This window comes from Thalassophryne amazonica, chromosome 18, assembly GCF_902500255.1.
Source record: "Thalassophryne amazonica chromosome 18, fThaAma1.1, whole genome shotgun sequence".
Taxonomy (NCBI): domain Eukaryota; kingdom Metazoa; phylum Chordata; class Actinopteri; order Batrachoidiformes; family Batrachoididae; genus Thalassophryne; species Thalassophryne amazonica.
In genome coordinates, this window is record NC_047120.1 from 9,809,478 (window position 1) to 9,826,611 (window position 17,134).

Here is a 17,134-nt window from a genome sequence, read left to right on the forward strand (position 1 = left end):
TGACCTGCATATCAGAGGGCTGACTCAGAATGCCTCTCTGAGTTTGCTGAATATTCTAGTGATTAGACTGAGCCTGATTGCTGCTGCTGGGTCCTCCAGACCTGATTCCTGTAATGATGTGTTTTGAAGATGATTCAGAATGGTGCCCCACCTGCGCTGGCTTCCTGTGAATGTGAGGGGAGATTTTTAGGTTTTGCTGTTGATTTCAAACTCTGAACGGTTGTTTGCCGTCTGATCCAGCAGAAGCTTTCGGGCCGTATGTGCAATGAAGCAGGTTCAGAGTGTGATCCTAAAGTCCAGAAGAAGTTGGCAGGATGTAGAACTTTTGGTTTTCATTCTGCAACTATGTGGAATAAATATTGATGTTAGAAAATTAAATTCTGTATAAACTGTTAAATCTAACCTTATTATTTTTTTTTAATCATTTTCCATATTGTCCCAACTTTTTCTGATTTATATATAATACCCACAGTGATTCTTAAATTTCTTTGACTTCTGTTTCATTGCAGCAAAGATGAACCAATAACATATTTCATGTTTATTTTCTGGTCATCTTCATTTCATTTGTTTATATTCATCCATTCTTGCAGCTGGTCTGCTCTGTGTAAGCCTGATCCTGTGCAGGTCCTGGTTAGTACGTGGATGGGAGACCTCTTCGGAACACCAACGGCTGTATGTGTTTCTCTGGGTAAAACTGGAGTTGTGTCAGGAAGGGCATCTGGTGTAAAACTTGTGCCAAAAGCAATGTGAATCTGAGTGTATCCGCTGTGGCGACCCCGATTGAAATGGGAGCAGCTGAAAGGTCAATGACATATTCATCCATTCTTGCATTTAAGGCCTGAAAACACATTCCAACAAACGTTGGGACAGATACAATTTAAAGCTCATAATGAGTTAAAAAAATACAATGTTATTTCAAACAGGTGTAATCATAATTTGAAGTGTTTGAAGACCAAAGATGGGCAGAGGATCTCCAGTTTAGCAAATGCCTGACAAAATATTGAAATGTTTCAAAACAATGTTCCTCAGAGAAAGATTAGAATGTATTTGCATATTTCTCCCTCTACAGTACACGATATCATGAAATCATTCAAAGAATCTGGAGGAAACACTGCATCAAGAACTATCATTCATCAATAGCTGATATAACCACATGGACAAGGGAGAAACCTTTGTCAAGCTCTACAATACAGAGTTATATTCACAAATGCCACTAAAACTTTTCTCTGCAAAAAAGAAGCCACATGTTAACCTTGTACAGAAGTGTGTCAATGTCTCAGGCCTCAGAGACATCTGGGTTGGACCATCACACAGTAGAAGTGTATTGTCGTCAGACAAATTGTCTTCTTGGTTTTTTGGGTGGGGGGCCTGAATGGATCCGTGTGCTCCAGAACAATGATGAAAAGGGACCACCCTGACTGTTAACAGCAACACGTCCCAAATCCAGGGTCTGTCCTGGTCTAGGGTTGTGTCAGTGTCCACGCCAAAGGTTGTTTCCACTCTGTGATGCAGCATTAATGCAGAAGTCTACACTGAGATTTTGGATGAACATATGCTCTGAGAAGTTTGAAACAAAAAATGCAACAATAACACTGTTGCAGGAAGAATGAGACAAAAGCACACCGAAACATCTTAAGTGTTGTGAGAAGAAACAGCAATATGACAAAGTGGAAAATGATTTAGGGTCCCGCGTGTTTTTGGAATGTTTATGTTTAAATGCAGGAATGAATGAACATTAACAAATGAAATGCAGTTGATCAAAAAAAAAAAAGAATTTGTGGTTCATCTTGTCTGCTGTCAAACAGAAGTCAGTGTGATTTGCATTTTCTTTCCTGACTGGTTGTATTTGGTGTTCAAGCTGCCGGGTGATGAGTGACGAATGGGCTTTCTCGTCTTTGAAGGTAAACCAGTGCTGTGGACACCCTTCATCCAGCGACCTCTGCACAAACGAAAGGGCGGTCAGGTCCGCTTCTCCAATGAGCAGACCATGGAACTGGAGAAGAAGTTTGACATGCAGAAATACCTTTCACCTCCGGAGAGGAAGCGGCTGGCCAAACTGCTGCAGCTCAGTGAGAGACAGGTGAGGACAGAATCAGGCTTCAGGATCACCCGGACCTCACTGGGGATTCCATTCCAGGGGATCCACACCCTGTGCACACACACTGACAGAACATGGGTCTGGATTAGACCTTCTGCACCGGCCACCTGACTGCAGCAGGTTATAACTGATGGGTTGTTTCAAGGCCACAAAGTGGTGCCAGAACCAGAACCTTGTTTGAACCCTGTTTTATCAGGGTTCAATTGACTGGCTGAGGGCTCAAAACCTCATCCTGCTTTCCCACGTCTGCTGGTTCTGATGGACTTGACTTTCCCCGCACACTGTTAAAATAAAACATGAAATTAATAAACTGTTAAACTGTTAAAAAAAACATCAAATAAACTGTTAAATTAAAAACATAAAATAAATAAACAGTTAAACACAGTTAAATAATCTGTTAAATTAAAAACATGACATTACGGAAGCGTATTCACCTTTTTCAGCCCCGCCCACTTTTACAACAGAGGCATTTCCGTTGTGGCGTAGGACTTCTGGTGAGCGGTGTTTTCAGTATAGAAAAATGGAAGATAATACATGGGTAGAAACAAAAACCTTTTTAAAAGCTGAAAGGGAACAACTGGCTTACCCACGGGTCAGAACAGAGTGGGAAGATAACATGAAAAAGTGGCCCTCAGCTATGTATGTTGATATTGTTGACTACTTTGTGTGGACGGTTTGGCTATGAGGAACTATAAAAGCACTGAAGCCTATCAATATCTCCTTGAATCAAGTTAAAATACTACCCGACAAGTAGTATCACCGTAATGCCAAGATTACATAATGTTAATATACGTATGGTATTTCATGCAGTGCTTGGTTGTATCATACGCCAGGAAATCAGTAAATTAGACAGCAGCTACAAACACAGCTTACCTGTTTGTCTCACTAGCATCCGCCGTGGCTTCTTCAACGGAGCTTTGTAGTCCAAACATTTCTCTGTGTAAGGAACCAGTGGTGTAGGTTTTTCTCCATAAAATAAAAGGAACAGACATCAGGACATTTGGGTGGATTTTTCAAATTCAGCGCCTTTAGCCAGCACTGGAGATCGTCCTCTTTTCAGTGGAGGAGGGAACAAGTTAAATGCTGGTCCACAACACTCAAATCTCTCCTTTCCATGTTCAAAAAATTGTTCTGAATGTGATAGTTTCCTCTTCTTCCAGTTGTTGTGGCACCCACGAATTGAACAATTAATGCTCCTCATATTCGGACACTTAGCGTACTATGTTCACGTAGCTAATCATCAGATGCAGTGGCAAACCGGAAGTTGTTTAACAAAATGGAGCCACCCACCCCGACTTCCTGAATAAGGTGAATTGCATTCACTGGATTAAAAAAAAAAAAGACCGCTGATGTCGTAATCGGGAGATCAGAATCATCACCCTGTACACCTGACTTCTGCTGCACCTCTGAGCTGTGTCACATCCAGAAGCTCATAGATGACACAGCCATGTTGGATGCATCAGGGATGACAGAGAGGAGGAGTATAGGAGCCTAGTGAGGGACTTTGCTGCCTTGTGCCTCACAAACCATCTACAGCTCAACACCTCAAAGACAAAGGAGCTGGTCATTAACTTTGGGAAGTCCAGACCAAGTCCATGACCTGTTCTGATGAAGGGAGCTGAGGTGGAAGCTGTGGATTCCTGCAGGTACCTCGGGCTGTGGCTGGACAGCAAACTGGACTGGACAACCCACACCAACCACCTGTACAGGAAGGGACAGGGCAGGCTGAACTTTCTGAGGAGGCTGCGGTCATTTAACATCTGCAGGAAACTCCTGTGGCTGTTCTACCAGTCCGTGGTAGCCAGCATCCTCTTTTACATTGTGGTGTGCTGGGGGGCAGCGCATCCAAGAAGGACACAACCAGGCTGGACAAACTGATCAGGCGGGCTGGCTCTGTGGTTGGTATGAAGCTGGACTCTCTGGTGATGGTGGCAGAGAAGAGAACACTGGACAAACTGCTGGACATTATGGACTATGCCAGTCACCCTCTGCACACCGTCATCAGCAACCAGAGGAGCCTCTTCAGCCACAGACTGCTCCTTCCCAAATACAGGACCAACAGACTTAAAAACTCCTTTGTCCCTCAGGCCAACAAACTGTACAACTCCTCACTCAGGGAGAGGAGGAGTAACAGGAAGACAGAGGACGGGAAGGAGAGGAACAGTAGTAGCCAGTAAACCAGTATGTCTGGTATTTATATTTGCAAACTGTTCTTTTTTACTTTCACTTTTGATACTCTGTGTGCTTTTTACCCTGTGTGCTGCTATACAAATGCTGCTGGAACCTCAATTTCCCTGAGAGTCTTCCCAAGGGATCAATAAAGTTCTATCTAATTACGGTTAGGGTTAGGGTGCTCCTGGTTGTTTTCATCAGTGCACATGCAATGCAGAGTGAATACCAGCATACCCAGAGGGATTCTGTAAGGAAGAATGGGGAGGAATAAGCCCCTAGGCGGGTACACAGTGGCTTTGATGACTCTGAAATATACCGGAGGTCTTGGAAATTTCTGTTGATAATTTTTGGGTGTCCCGTTGGATATGTAAAATTTACGTTGACATAAGGATAGAGAGAGGTTACATAATCGCCTTCCCCAGTCATGTACCTGAGACATGTGGGAGATGTACGCTCTCTGTACAAGGGGTTGTGAGGCTCGAGGGGCTGCGGTAATCAGTGGCGGAATAGAAATTGCTGAACACTCTGATCGGTCTGTTTCACATTGAACCATTCATGCTCCCAGATCACAGTGAGGCTGACTCCTAGCATCGCTTGCAGAACCGCTAACCTTTCCTGACACGCCGCATGCAGCTGCTCCAGTGCAGTGTATGTTAGAGGATTGCTCTCATGCACTGTAAACCAGGACAGACACCCGTGGTAAAAACACCCAAGAAACTAAGGTGCCCTTGGATGAATGAAATTCCTCCAGGGAGGGGTAAGGGGCATCTCACCAAAATGAGACAGGTCTTGCCCCCCAGACTTCCAGCTTTCACTCACCAAACGACCACTGAGGGTCAAAGAGGGGCTCACTCCAAGCTGGGCGCATCTCAGTCTGGGTGCCCCCGTGCCCCACCTCCCTGGGGGAGTTTCTAATAACACCAATGGGGATAATCCACACTTTGTGTGTGCACAGAAGTGCTGTGCGATCACAGTACAGTGTCGGCAGTTACAAATTGGCCCATTTTTGATTATGACTCGGGAATTCTCACGCTTGTCTTATTATTTATTTTCTCGTAATTACAAGATCAGCAGTCTAAATTTTTACAGTTTTACAGTTAAAATAAACATGAAATAAAGGGTTAAACTGGAAAAAATAAAATAAACCATTAAATTAAAACATGAAACAAATAAACTGTTATAAAAACATCAAACTGTTAAAATAAAACATGAAATAAACTGTTAAACACATTAAATAAACCATTAAATTAAAACATGAAATAAACCAACAGTGAAACTGTTAAAAACATCAAATCTATTAAAATAAAACTTCAAATGAATAAACAGTTAAATACATCAAATAAACTGTAAAATTAAAACATGAAATAAATAAACTTACACATAAAATAAACTGTTCAAGCATGACACAAACAGTTAAAATGTTAAACACATCAACTATTAAAACATGAAATAAACAAAAAGATAAACTAATAAAATAAACTGTTAAAACATGAACTAAATAAACAGTTAAACATATAAAATAAACTGTTAAAACATGAAATGAATAAACAGTTAACCACATAAAATAAACTGTTAAAACATGAAATGATAATCTATGGAAGCATATTACATTCACTGAATTAAAAAACAATTTGACCGTTGATTTCGTAATTACGAGAAAAGATCTCATAATTACGAGATCAGGCTATTTTTGTTTTTTATTTATTTATTTGTGTGTGTGTGTGTGTGTGTGTGTGTGTGTGTGTGTGTGTGTGTGTGTGTGTGTGTGTGTGTGTGTGTGTGTGTGTGTGTGTGTGTGTGCAATCGCTTCCGTACAATGTGCTTCTATACTTCCAGTCCTTCAGTAAAGACAAGTGTGAGAATTCCTGAGTCATAATCGAAAATCTGGTAATTTGTAACCTCTGACACTGCACTGTGATTGCACACCACATGCACACAAAGTGTGGATTTTCCCCTAAACTGTTCCTGGATGAATGAAACTCCTCCAGGGAGGCGGGTCACAGGGCACCCATAAAATAAACTGTTAAAACATGAAATTAATAATCAGTTAAACACATAAAATATTCAAAATGCTGCAGCTAGAGTACTAGCGGGGACTAGAAGGAGAGAGCATATCTCACCCATATTGGCCTCTCTTCATTGGCTTCCTGTTAATTCTAGAATAGAATTTAAAATTCTTCTTCTTACTTATAAGGTTTTGAATAATCAGGTCCCATCTTATCTTAGGGACCTCGTAGTACCATATCACCCCAATAGAGCGCTTCGCTCTCAGACTGCAGGCTTACTTGTAGTTCCTAGGGTTTGTAAGAGTAGAATGGGAGGCAGAGCCTTCAGCCTTCAGGCTCCTCTCCTCTGGAACCAGCTCCCAATTCAGATCAGGGAGACCGACACCCTCTCTACTTTTAAGATTAGGCTTAAAACTTTCCTTTTTGCTAAAGCTTATAGTTAGGGCTGGATCAGGTGGCCCTGAACCATCCCTTAGTTATGCTGCTATAGACTTAGACTGCTGGGGGGTTCCCATGATGCACTGAGTGTTTCTTTCTCTTTTTTTGCTCTGTATGCACCACTCTGCATTTAATCATTAGTGATTGATCTCTGCTCCCCTCCACAGCATGTCTTTTTCCTGGTTCTCTCCCTCAGCCCCAACCAGTCCCAGCAGAAGACTGCCCCTCCCTGAGCCTGGTTCTGCTGGAGGTTTCTTCTTGTTAAAAGGGAGTTTTTCCTTCCCACTGTTGCCAAGTGCTTGCTCACAGGGGGTCGTTTTGACCGTTGGGGTTTTTACGTAATTATTGTATGGCCTTGCCTTACAATATAAAGCGTCTTGGGGCAACTGTTTGTTGTGATTTGGCGCTATATAAATAAAATTGATTGATTGATTGATAAAATAAACTGTTAAAACATGAAATTAACAAACAGTTAACCACATTAAAATAAACTGTTAAAACATAAAATTAATAACCAGTTAAACATAAAAATGTTTAAAACATGAAATTACTAAACATTTAAACACATAAAATAAACTGTTAAAACATGAACTTAATAAACAAACATAAAATAAACTGTTAAAACATGAACTTAATAAACAGTTAAACACATAAACTGTTAAAACATGAAATTAATAAACAGTTAAACACATAAACTGTTAAAACATGAAATTAATAAACAGTTAAACACATAAACTGTTAAAACATGAAATTACTAATCAGTTAAATACATAAAATAAACTATTGAAATATGAAATTACTAAACAATTAAACACATAAAATAAACTGGTAAAACATTAAATTACTAAACAGTTAAACACATAATATAAACTGTTAAAACATTAAATTACTAAACAGTTAAACACATAAACTGTTAAAACATGAAGTAAATAAACAGTTAACAGATTTTTTTTTTCTTTTCCTTTTTAACGTCATTTCTAGCACTGATTGTCACATACCTGTCTTAGTCTGTTGCAGAAAACATGCTGTGCTTTGTGATGTTTCGACAATTCGGTACTTTAACATTTCCCGTAATTCCCCTGGCAGCCCCCTGGGCTTCCCAGAATGCATGACAGTGCCAGCAGAGTTCTGGCGTCTCACAGTGCATGTAAACAATGGCTAACAAGGATGTGGATGCCGTTGATCCAGCATGTTCACGTGTGATTATGATGATGACACATTCTCGCAAATTGAGAGGTGCACAACCCAGTCTCACGGCAGGTCGTGGGACTGGGGAACGAAAAGTACATTAATCTATGGGTTTGTGATAAGGTTACGACAATGGGGTGCTTTTCATAATGGGGCACAAATTCATTTTATGACAGGGGTCACAAAATGTGGGGTGAAAGGGGGTCTGGAGGAGTCATGGTTAATGTTGGGGGAGGGTACACACTTACACTGTGGTTATGGTTCGAGTTGGGAGGAGGGGAAGATTATAAATAACAAATTAAAAAAACATGTCACGAAACGTGGGCACTAAACGTGAGACCGGGCTGGAGGTACAGACTTCTGCCGTACCCCAATGTCGTCTTCTTGTCCAGACTTCACGAGGTGTGTTTACATTGTGCCCTGAACCGAAACTCTGCTGAAACCGACCTCTCACATGAGTCACGGACCACGAGATGGCCCAAGAATCACAACTGCGAGGCAGTGAATGTAGTGGCTCAGAGATCGTATCAGTACCGCTGTTAGTCGCTTGGTTCTGAGGTCTCCAATTACCAAATAAACTGTTAAAATAAAACATGTAATAAATAAACAGTTAAACACATAAAATAAACTGTTAAAACATGAAATCAATAGTTAAACACATAAACTGTTAAAATAAAACACTAAATAAATGGTAATTGGAGACCTTGGAACCAAAGGACCTCGGTAACAGCGGTACCGTACAATCTCGGAGCCACTACATTGTCAGAACTGCTACGATCTTGGAACCACTATGTCCTTGGAATGAGTACAATCACGGTACCACATGTATTAATCCACTATGATCTTGGAACACTATGATCTCAGGAACTGCTGCTGTCCCGGGGTCACGTGGTTCCGTGTTTCATACGCATTTGTCTCACTTAATATTTGTCCTATTGTGCCAAATTTATTACGTGACATCGGCATCCTTCCATCCTAAAAGACGATGGGGGTTCAGTGCGCTGAATTTGTTGGTTCCCTGTGGACCCTGCACTTTTTGTTGGGACTGTGCAGTCCTATTCTGGAGTGGAAGTCTCGCCTACAGTTTGGGCAGATGAAGTTGGTATCTGGCATGGCTGAAGCTGGTCTGTGCCTGTTGCTTCTTTTGTCTGCCATCTGTTGTGCCAGGCTCTCTTCTGAATAATTCACTCCCTCTTCTACTGCTCTCCTCCACTTGGCCCTTTTCTCTGCTTTTGCTTCCCAGGAGTTGCAGGTCTTCATATCTTGCTTGCAAGTATCTTTAAATCCCAGCTGGAGTCATCCTCTGGTGCATGAGCCTGTTGCTAACTGTCCATATAAAATGAGTTTGAGCAAGAGCTCATTTCCCCTAACGTGTCCCAGCCAGGAAAGATGCCAACGTTTAAGCAGGCCATATATGCTGTGGATCCCAGCAAGTGGTAAAACCTCTGCATTTGGGACTTTGTCTTTCCAAGAGATTCCTAGAAGTCTGTGTAAGCATCTCATGTGGAATCTCTTTAGTCTCTTTTCTTGGTGCTTGTATGTGCTCCGGGCATCACAACCATATTACAAGATACTAGGCATGCAAACCTTAGACGAAGATTTTAGAGTGCTGGTTGTTAGTTTCTTGTTCTCCCGTACTCACTCCTTTAGCCTTGACATCGTTGCTGCAGCCTTTCCAATATGCGAGTTAATTTCTTCATTGAGAGATAAGTTGTCAGTTATGGTTGAGCTCCAGAGCAGAGTTGTTGATCTTCACTTCAGGTGGAACTTCTGTCATCTGCCCCAAAACTTTGGTTTTCTTGATGCTGATTGTGAGGCCAAATTTGTCGCATGCATGTGTGTGAACCTATCCAGAAGGTGTTGTAGCTCTTCCTCTGTATGCACAATGAGGGCTGCATCATCAGCAAAGAGAAGTTCTTTGATCAGGACTTCCTGTACTTTGGTCTTGGCACGTAGTCTTGATAGATTGAATAATTTACCCTCGGTCCTGGTGTGTAAATACACACCTTCCAGGCAGTCTTTGAAGGCAAATAACAGTAGTGCAGGGAAAAAGATTCCAAACAGATTTGGTGCAAGGACACACCCTTGTTTGACACCACTTTAACTACAAACTACATTGTGAAACATCTGCCAAGGACCAAATTAAAATCACTGCACAGATTTTGAGGAAATTGTCACCACAGATAGATATTAGGACATGGAAGTCTCCATTAAATTTCGGAGGTGATCCAGTTCTCGATCCGGATTCTGGATCAAGATTTAACTTTATGAAGGATTACGTCAAAACTACTTAATGGATTCTCACCAAATTTGCACCACGGATACATATTAGGCCATGGAAGACTCCACTGAATGTGGAAGGTGATCCGGATCCAGACTGCTGGACATCAGAAATCTCTGATTGCTCGTAATTGCTTAATGTGGTGTTCCTCATGGTTCCAAGGTCGTAGTGGATTAATAAATGTGTGACAGACATGGTAACTGGAGACCTCAGAACCAAACGACCTCGGTAACCACGGTACCGATACCACCTCAGAGCCACTACATTGTCGGAACGCCACAAACCACAGTGTGTTTTCTGCAGCGGACTTTATGACAGGCTGAAGAGTACACACCGTTCAGTATTAGAAATGATGTTCAAAAGGAAACAAAAAAGAAAAACAGGAGCTTTTTTTCATAAGTTTTGTGTTGTGGTTCCAAGATTGCTTGTCCCCGAGTCGCGTGGTCCCGAGGACTCTAGAAACCAAATAAATCAACCGTAAAACACGTAAAATAAACTGTTAAAACATAAAATTAATAATCAGTCTTGTGTGGGTGTTCTTTTCTTCTTCCTCTTATTCTCTCATTTCTTTTTCTTTGGAACTCCACACGACTGTCTCAGCATGACGTGTGTGTGTGTGTGTAGTTGTAAGATGAGTTGTAATCAAAAACTGTTAAATTAAATAAACTGTTACACAACAGTGAAACACATAAAATAAACTCTTGAATTAAAACATGAAGTAAACTGTTAAACTGTAAAACACAAAAAACATAATAAGCCTTTCAATTAAAACATGAAAGAAATAAAAATTAAACACATAAAATAAAATATGAAATAAACTGTTAAAAAAATAAAATAAACTGTTAAATTAAAACATGAAATAACTGTTAAACTGATAAAAACAAAATAAATCTTTACATTAAAACATGAAATAAACAGTTAAAATGGGAAACAAACAGAAATTAACTGTTAAATTAAAACATGAACTGTTAAAACCAGAAAAAACCCTTAAATTAAAACAAGAAATAAACTGTTAAGCTGTTAAAACATGTTTAAATAAAACATGAAATAAATAAACTGTTAAAAACAAACTGTTAAATTAAAACATGAAATAAACTGTTAAAAACAAAATAAGCCTTTAAATTAAGACATGAAAGAAATAAAAAGTTAAACACATAAACTGTTAAAATAAAAAATGAAATGAACTGCTAAATTAAAACATTAAATAAATTAGCTGTTAAACTGTTAAAAATATGAAATATTTTTAATTAAATCATGAAATAAACTGCTAACCTGCTAAAAACATAAAATAAACCATTAAATTAAAACATGAAATAAACAAACTGTTAAAAATTTAAAATTAACAGTTAAATTAAAACATGAAATAAACTGGAAAATAAATGAATGAATCGTTAAATTAAAACATGAAATAAATTAAAAAAAAGCCTTATAAAAACAAAAATAAACCATTAAATTAGATCATGAAATTAAAAAAAAAGCTGTTAAAAACAAAAGTTAAACGAGTTAAAGTTAAATGAAATCATGAAATAAAGAAACAAACTGTTTAACAAATTAATAAAACAAACTGTTAATAAATAAATTATTAAACATAAAATAAACTTAAATCATGGAATAAACTAGTTAAACAAAATAAACTGTAAAATTAAGTTATGCAATAAAGAAAAAATAACAAATAAACCGTAAAATTAAGTAATGAAATAAACAAATTATTAAAAACTTAAAACAATCGGTTAAATTAAATAATCAAATAAATAAACTGTTAAAACCATCAAATAGACCGTAAAAATGATTCATGAAATAAGTAAACATTAAATAGTTTAAAGACGTCAGATGAAGTGTTTAACAAAGTTTTCTGGCGGATGCTGTCCCTGACGCGTGGACACACAGACAGACAGACCCTGGTCTTTGTCGGACTTAATGGGAGTAGAACCGTTAATTAACCGATAAATCAAAATCAGTCTGAAATTTATTGCTCTGTTCAGCCGTATGGATCTGGACAGACTGCTTCATTTCTTCATGTTGGGATTCCAGACTGCAACAACAATAACAACAAGAAAAAACGGACAAATAAATATATAAATAATAACAATTCCATTATAAGTAAGGCCGAAGGAACTTTTTTAATAATTTGAATCATTTTTCCCCCTTTGTCTTTTAGTGCATTATTTTGGAATATTTTTAGAACAGCATTTTTAGAACAGTGCTGGTTTAAATGTTTTAATTTGGGTTTTTTTCTCTCGTGTTCTAAACTTTGATGTGTTTTTAAAAAGCGCATTGAATTCATTTTTGTTATTCGGGAACAATCTGAAAATTGAGGTGATTATTTGTTTGTTTGTTTTTATTTGTTTTCCCTGTCAGGTTAAAACGTGGTTCCAGAACCGCAGAGCGAAGTGGCGCAGACTCAAACAGGTGCCGATCCGCTTTGATTCGTTTATTTGTTTGTTTATTTCTCTGCTCCAATAAACAAACCGGTTTGACTGGCTGCAGGAAAACCCTCAGGGCGGGAAGAGGGAGGACGAGACCACCGAACTGTCCCCGGCCCATAACCAGCAGAGACAGACGGGATCGTCCGCCGAACCGGCTCCGACTGCCCGCTGTGCGCGATCCGCGTGCACACCGCGCGCCAGCACAGAACCGGACTCCAGCGTGTCTGAGGACTCGGACCAGGAGCTGGACATCGAAGCCGACGAGTTCTCCTAAAAACACTACAGAGCCGCGCACTCCCGAACCAGAACCTCCCGGAACACGTGCTTTTTTTTCTCTTCTAATCAATCATTTACCTTATTGTGTGTAAAGTGATCAATAAAGTATTTTGTGATAATAAACGACTGTGTGCTGCTTTATGACGCACAACGTTCCCACCTTTTTAAAAGTATTATTATTATTATCATTTTTATTTATTTATTTGGATTTTACGTTGTTGCTTACTGTTTGTTTTCGGGAAGGAGCACAATGGAAATAAGTCGCATGATTTTTGTGTTATCCTTGAAATTCCAATAACATGTTTTTATGATTTGTATGGAATTTCTAAATAAATCAAATCAAATCAAACCTTTGTGACGGCAAACAAAGCTGAACAGCAACAAAAATACAGGTTAATTTTAATTATGATGCATGAATCCCTGTTTCCGTGAGTTAAAAGTACTCGGTGAAGGTCAGATACGCGCCGGAACAACAAGAAGCTGAGGTTGTGATTTAAAGGGGGAACCGACGAAGGGCCGCGGCTCAGGGTGCCAGCTGGGAACCCGCTCGCTGCCAGTCCAACGTGCACACCATGACGTCACCACCTCCCGAAGCGCGTGAGCAAGCAGCTCAGGCTCAGCAGGACAGAGCACTGATCGCTCATTGGCCCACACGCTCCGTACACACCGCTGACGTCACCCTGCAGTGAAACACACAGAATGTGACTCAGTTCTGACTTTAACACGAACTTCAGGCCCCAAATCTCTCATCGTCTGTCATATCTTTCTGAACTCTTCCGCACAAAACTCCATGTTTACAATGTGCTTGAGCGATAACAGGTATAAAGTTAATCATAAACTTTAAGTTTCTTAAATGTTTATGATGGCCACTCTTAAAATGTCAGTTATCTATACAATTGTATTACTGGTAATCTTTAGAATTAATTATATATATACTCACTATCTCTAAGGAATTTACCACAATTAAATGGGAACTGCTTTTTGCACAGGAATTCATCAAGCACGTCAGCCTGGGCGCGAACTAACACATGAGACAACAGACACACAAACAGACAACAGACACACAGACAACAGACCACCAACAAACAGACATCAGACACACAAACAGACAACAGACCACCAACAAACAGACATCAGACACACAAACAGACAACAGACCACCAACAAACAGACATCAGACACACAAACAGACAACAGACCACCAACAAACAGACATCAGACACACAAGCAGACAACAGACCACCAACAAACAGACATCAGACACACAAACAGACAACAGACCACCAACAAACAGACATCAGACACACAAGCAGACAACAGACACACAAACAGACCACCAACAAACAGACAACAGACACACAAGCAGACATCAGACAGACAACAGACCACCAACAAACAGACAACAGACCACCAACAGACATCAGACACACAAGCAGACAACAGACACACAAACAGACCACCAACAAACAGACAACAGACCACCAACAAACAGACATCAGACACACAAGCAGACAACAGACCAACAAACAGACAACAGACACACAGACAACAGACCACCAACAAACAGACAACAGACCACCAACAAACTGACAACAGACCACCAACAAACTGACAACAGACACACAGACAAACATCTGCAGACCCACAGACAAGACACACCAACAGAGATCAGACCCACAAGCAGACAACAGACCACCAACAAGCAGACAACAGACCAACAAACAGACAACAGACACACAAACAGACAACAGACCACCAACAAACAGACAACAGACCACCAACAAACAGACAACAGACACACAAGCAGACATCAAACAGACAACAGACCACCAACAAACAGACAACAGACACACAGACATCAGACACACAAACAGACATCAGACAACAGACCACCAACAAACAGACAACAGACACACAGACATCAGACACACAAACAGACATCAGACAACAGACCACCAACAAACAGACAACAGACACACAAACAGACAACAGACCACCAACAAAATGACAACAGACCACCAACAAACTGACAACAGACCACCAACAAACAGACAACAGACACACAAACAGACAACAGACCACCAACAAACTGACAACAAACCACCAACAAACAGACAACAGACACACAAGCAGACAACAGACACACAAACAGACAACAGACCACCAACAAACTGACAACAAACCACCAACAAACAGACAACAGACACACAAGCAGACAACAGACACACAAACAGACAACAGACCACCAACACACTGACAACAAACCACCAACAAACAGACAACAGACACACAAGCAGACAACAGACACACAAGCAGACAACAGACCACCAACAAACTGACAACAGACCACCAACAAACTGACAACAGACCACCAACAAACTGACAACAGACACACAAACAGACACATCAGACACACAGACAACAGACACACAGACAAACATCTGCAGACCCACAGACAAAAGACACACCAACAGAGATCAGACCCACAAGCAGACAACAGACCACCAACAAGCAGACAACAGACCACCAACAAGCAGACATCAGACCAACAAACAGACAACAGACCAACAAACAGACATCAAACACACAAACAGCCAACAGACCAACAAACAGACATCAGACCAACAAACAGACATCAGACCACCAACAAACAGACCACCAACAAACAGACAACAGACCACCAACAAACATACAACAGACCACCAACAAACAGACAACAGACCAACAAACAGACAACAGACCACCAACAAACAGACAACAGAGCAACAAACAGCCAACAGACCACCAACAAACAGACAACAGACCACCAAACAGACATCAGACCACCAACAAACAGACATCAGACACACAGACAACAGACCAACAAACAGACATCAGACACACAGACACACAGACAACAGACCAACAAACAGACATCAGACACACAGACACACAGACAACAGACCAACAAACAGACAACAGACACACAAACAGAACACCGACAAACAGACAGACATCATACCCACAAACAGACATCAGACCCACAAACAGACAACAGACCACCAACAAACAGACAACAGACCACCAACAAACAGACAACAGACCAACAAACAACCAACAAACAGACAACAGACACACAGACAAACAACTGCAGACCCACAGACAAAAGACACACCAACAGAGATCAGACCCACAAGCAGACAACAGACCACCAACAAACAGACATCAGACCAACAAACAGACAACAGACCAACAGACAACCAACAAACAGACACACAGACAAACAACTGCAGACCCACAGACAAAAGACACACCAACAGAGATCAGACCCACAAGCAGACAACAGACCAACCAACAGAGATCAGACCCACAAGCAGACAACAGACCAACAAACAGAGATCAGACCAACAAACAGACAACAGACCAACAAACAGACATCAGACCAACAAACAGACAACAGACCAACAAACAGACATCAGACACACAAACAGACAACAGACCAACAAACAGACATCAGACACACAAACAGCCAAAAGGCCAACAAACAGACATCAGACACACAGACAACAGACCACCAACAAACAAACAGACATCATACACAGAAACAGACAACAGACACACAAGCAGACATCAGACACACAAGCAGACATCAGACACACAAGCAGACATCAGACACACAAGCAGACGACACACAAGCAGACAACAGACCACCAACAAACAGACAACAGACACACAAACAGAAATCAGACACACAGACATCAGACCCACAAGCAGACAACAGACCACCAACAAACAGACATCAGACCAACAAACAGACAACAGACCAACAAACAGACATCAGACACACAAACAGCCAAAAGGCCAACAAACAGACATCAGACACACAGACAACAGACCACCAACAAACAAACAGACATCATACACAGAAACAGACAACAGACACACAAGCAGACATCAGACACACAAGCAGACAACAGACCACCAACAAACAGACAACAGACACACAAACAGAAATCAGACACACAGACAGACAACAGACACACAAACAGAAATCAGACACACAGACAGACAACAGACACACAAACAGAAATCAGACACACAGACATCAGACCACAAACAGACAACAGACCACCAACAAACAGAAACAGACACACAGACAGACCACAAACAGACATCAGACCACCAACAAACAGACAACAGACCACCAACAAACAGACAACAGACCACCAAACAACAGACAACAGACACACAAACAGCCACAGGACCACCA

At 40.6% G+C, this 17,134-nt stretch overlaps 1 protein-coding gene across 1 annotated transcript in view; it reads left to right on the forward strand.

The window, feature by feature from the left end:
- hhex (hematopoietically expressed homeobox) overlaps positions 1-13,006 on the forward strand; it is an 18,193-nt gene extending 5,187 nt beyond the window's left edge. The window contains exons 2-4 of the mRNA XM_034194660.1: positions 1,902-2,080; positions 12,542-12,592; positions 12,671-13,006. Of these exons, the coding sequence (XP_034050551.1) occupies positions 1,902-2,080; positions 12,542-12,592; positions 12,671-12,883 (443 nt within the window). The 3' untranslated portion in view covers positions 12,884-13,006. The remainder of the gene's footprint in view (positions 1-1,901; positions 2,081-12,541; positions 12,593-12,670) is intronic.
- The last annotated feature ends 4,128 nt before the right edge of the window (positions 13,007-17,134 follow it).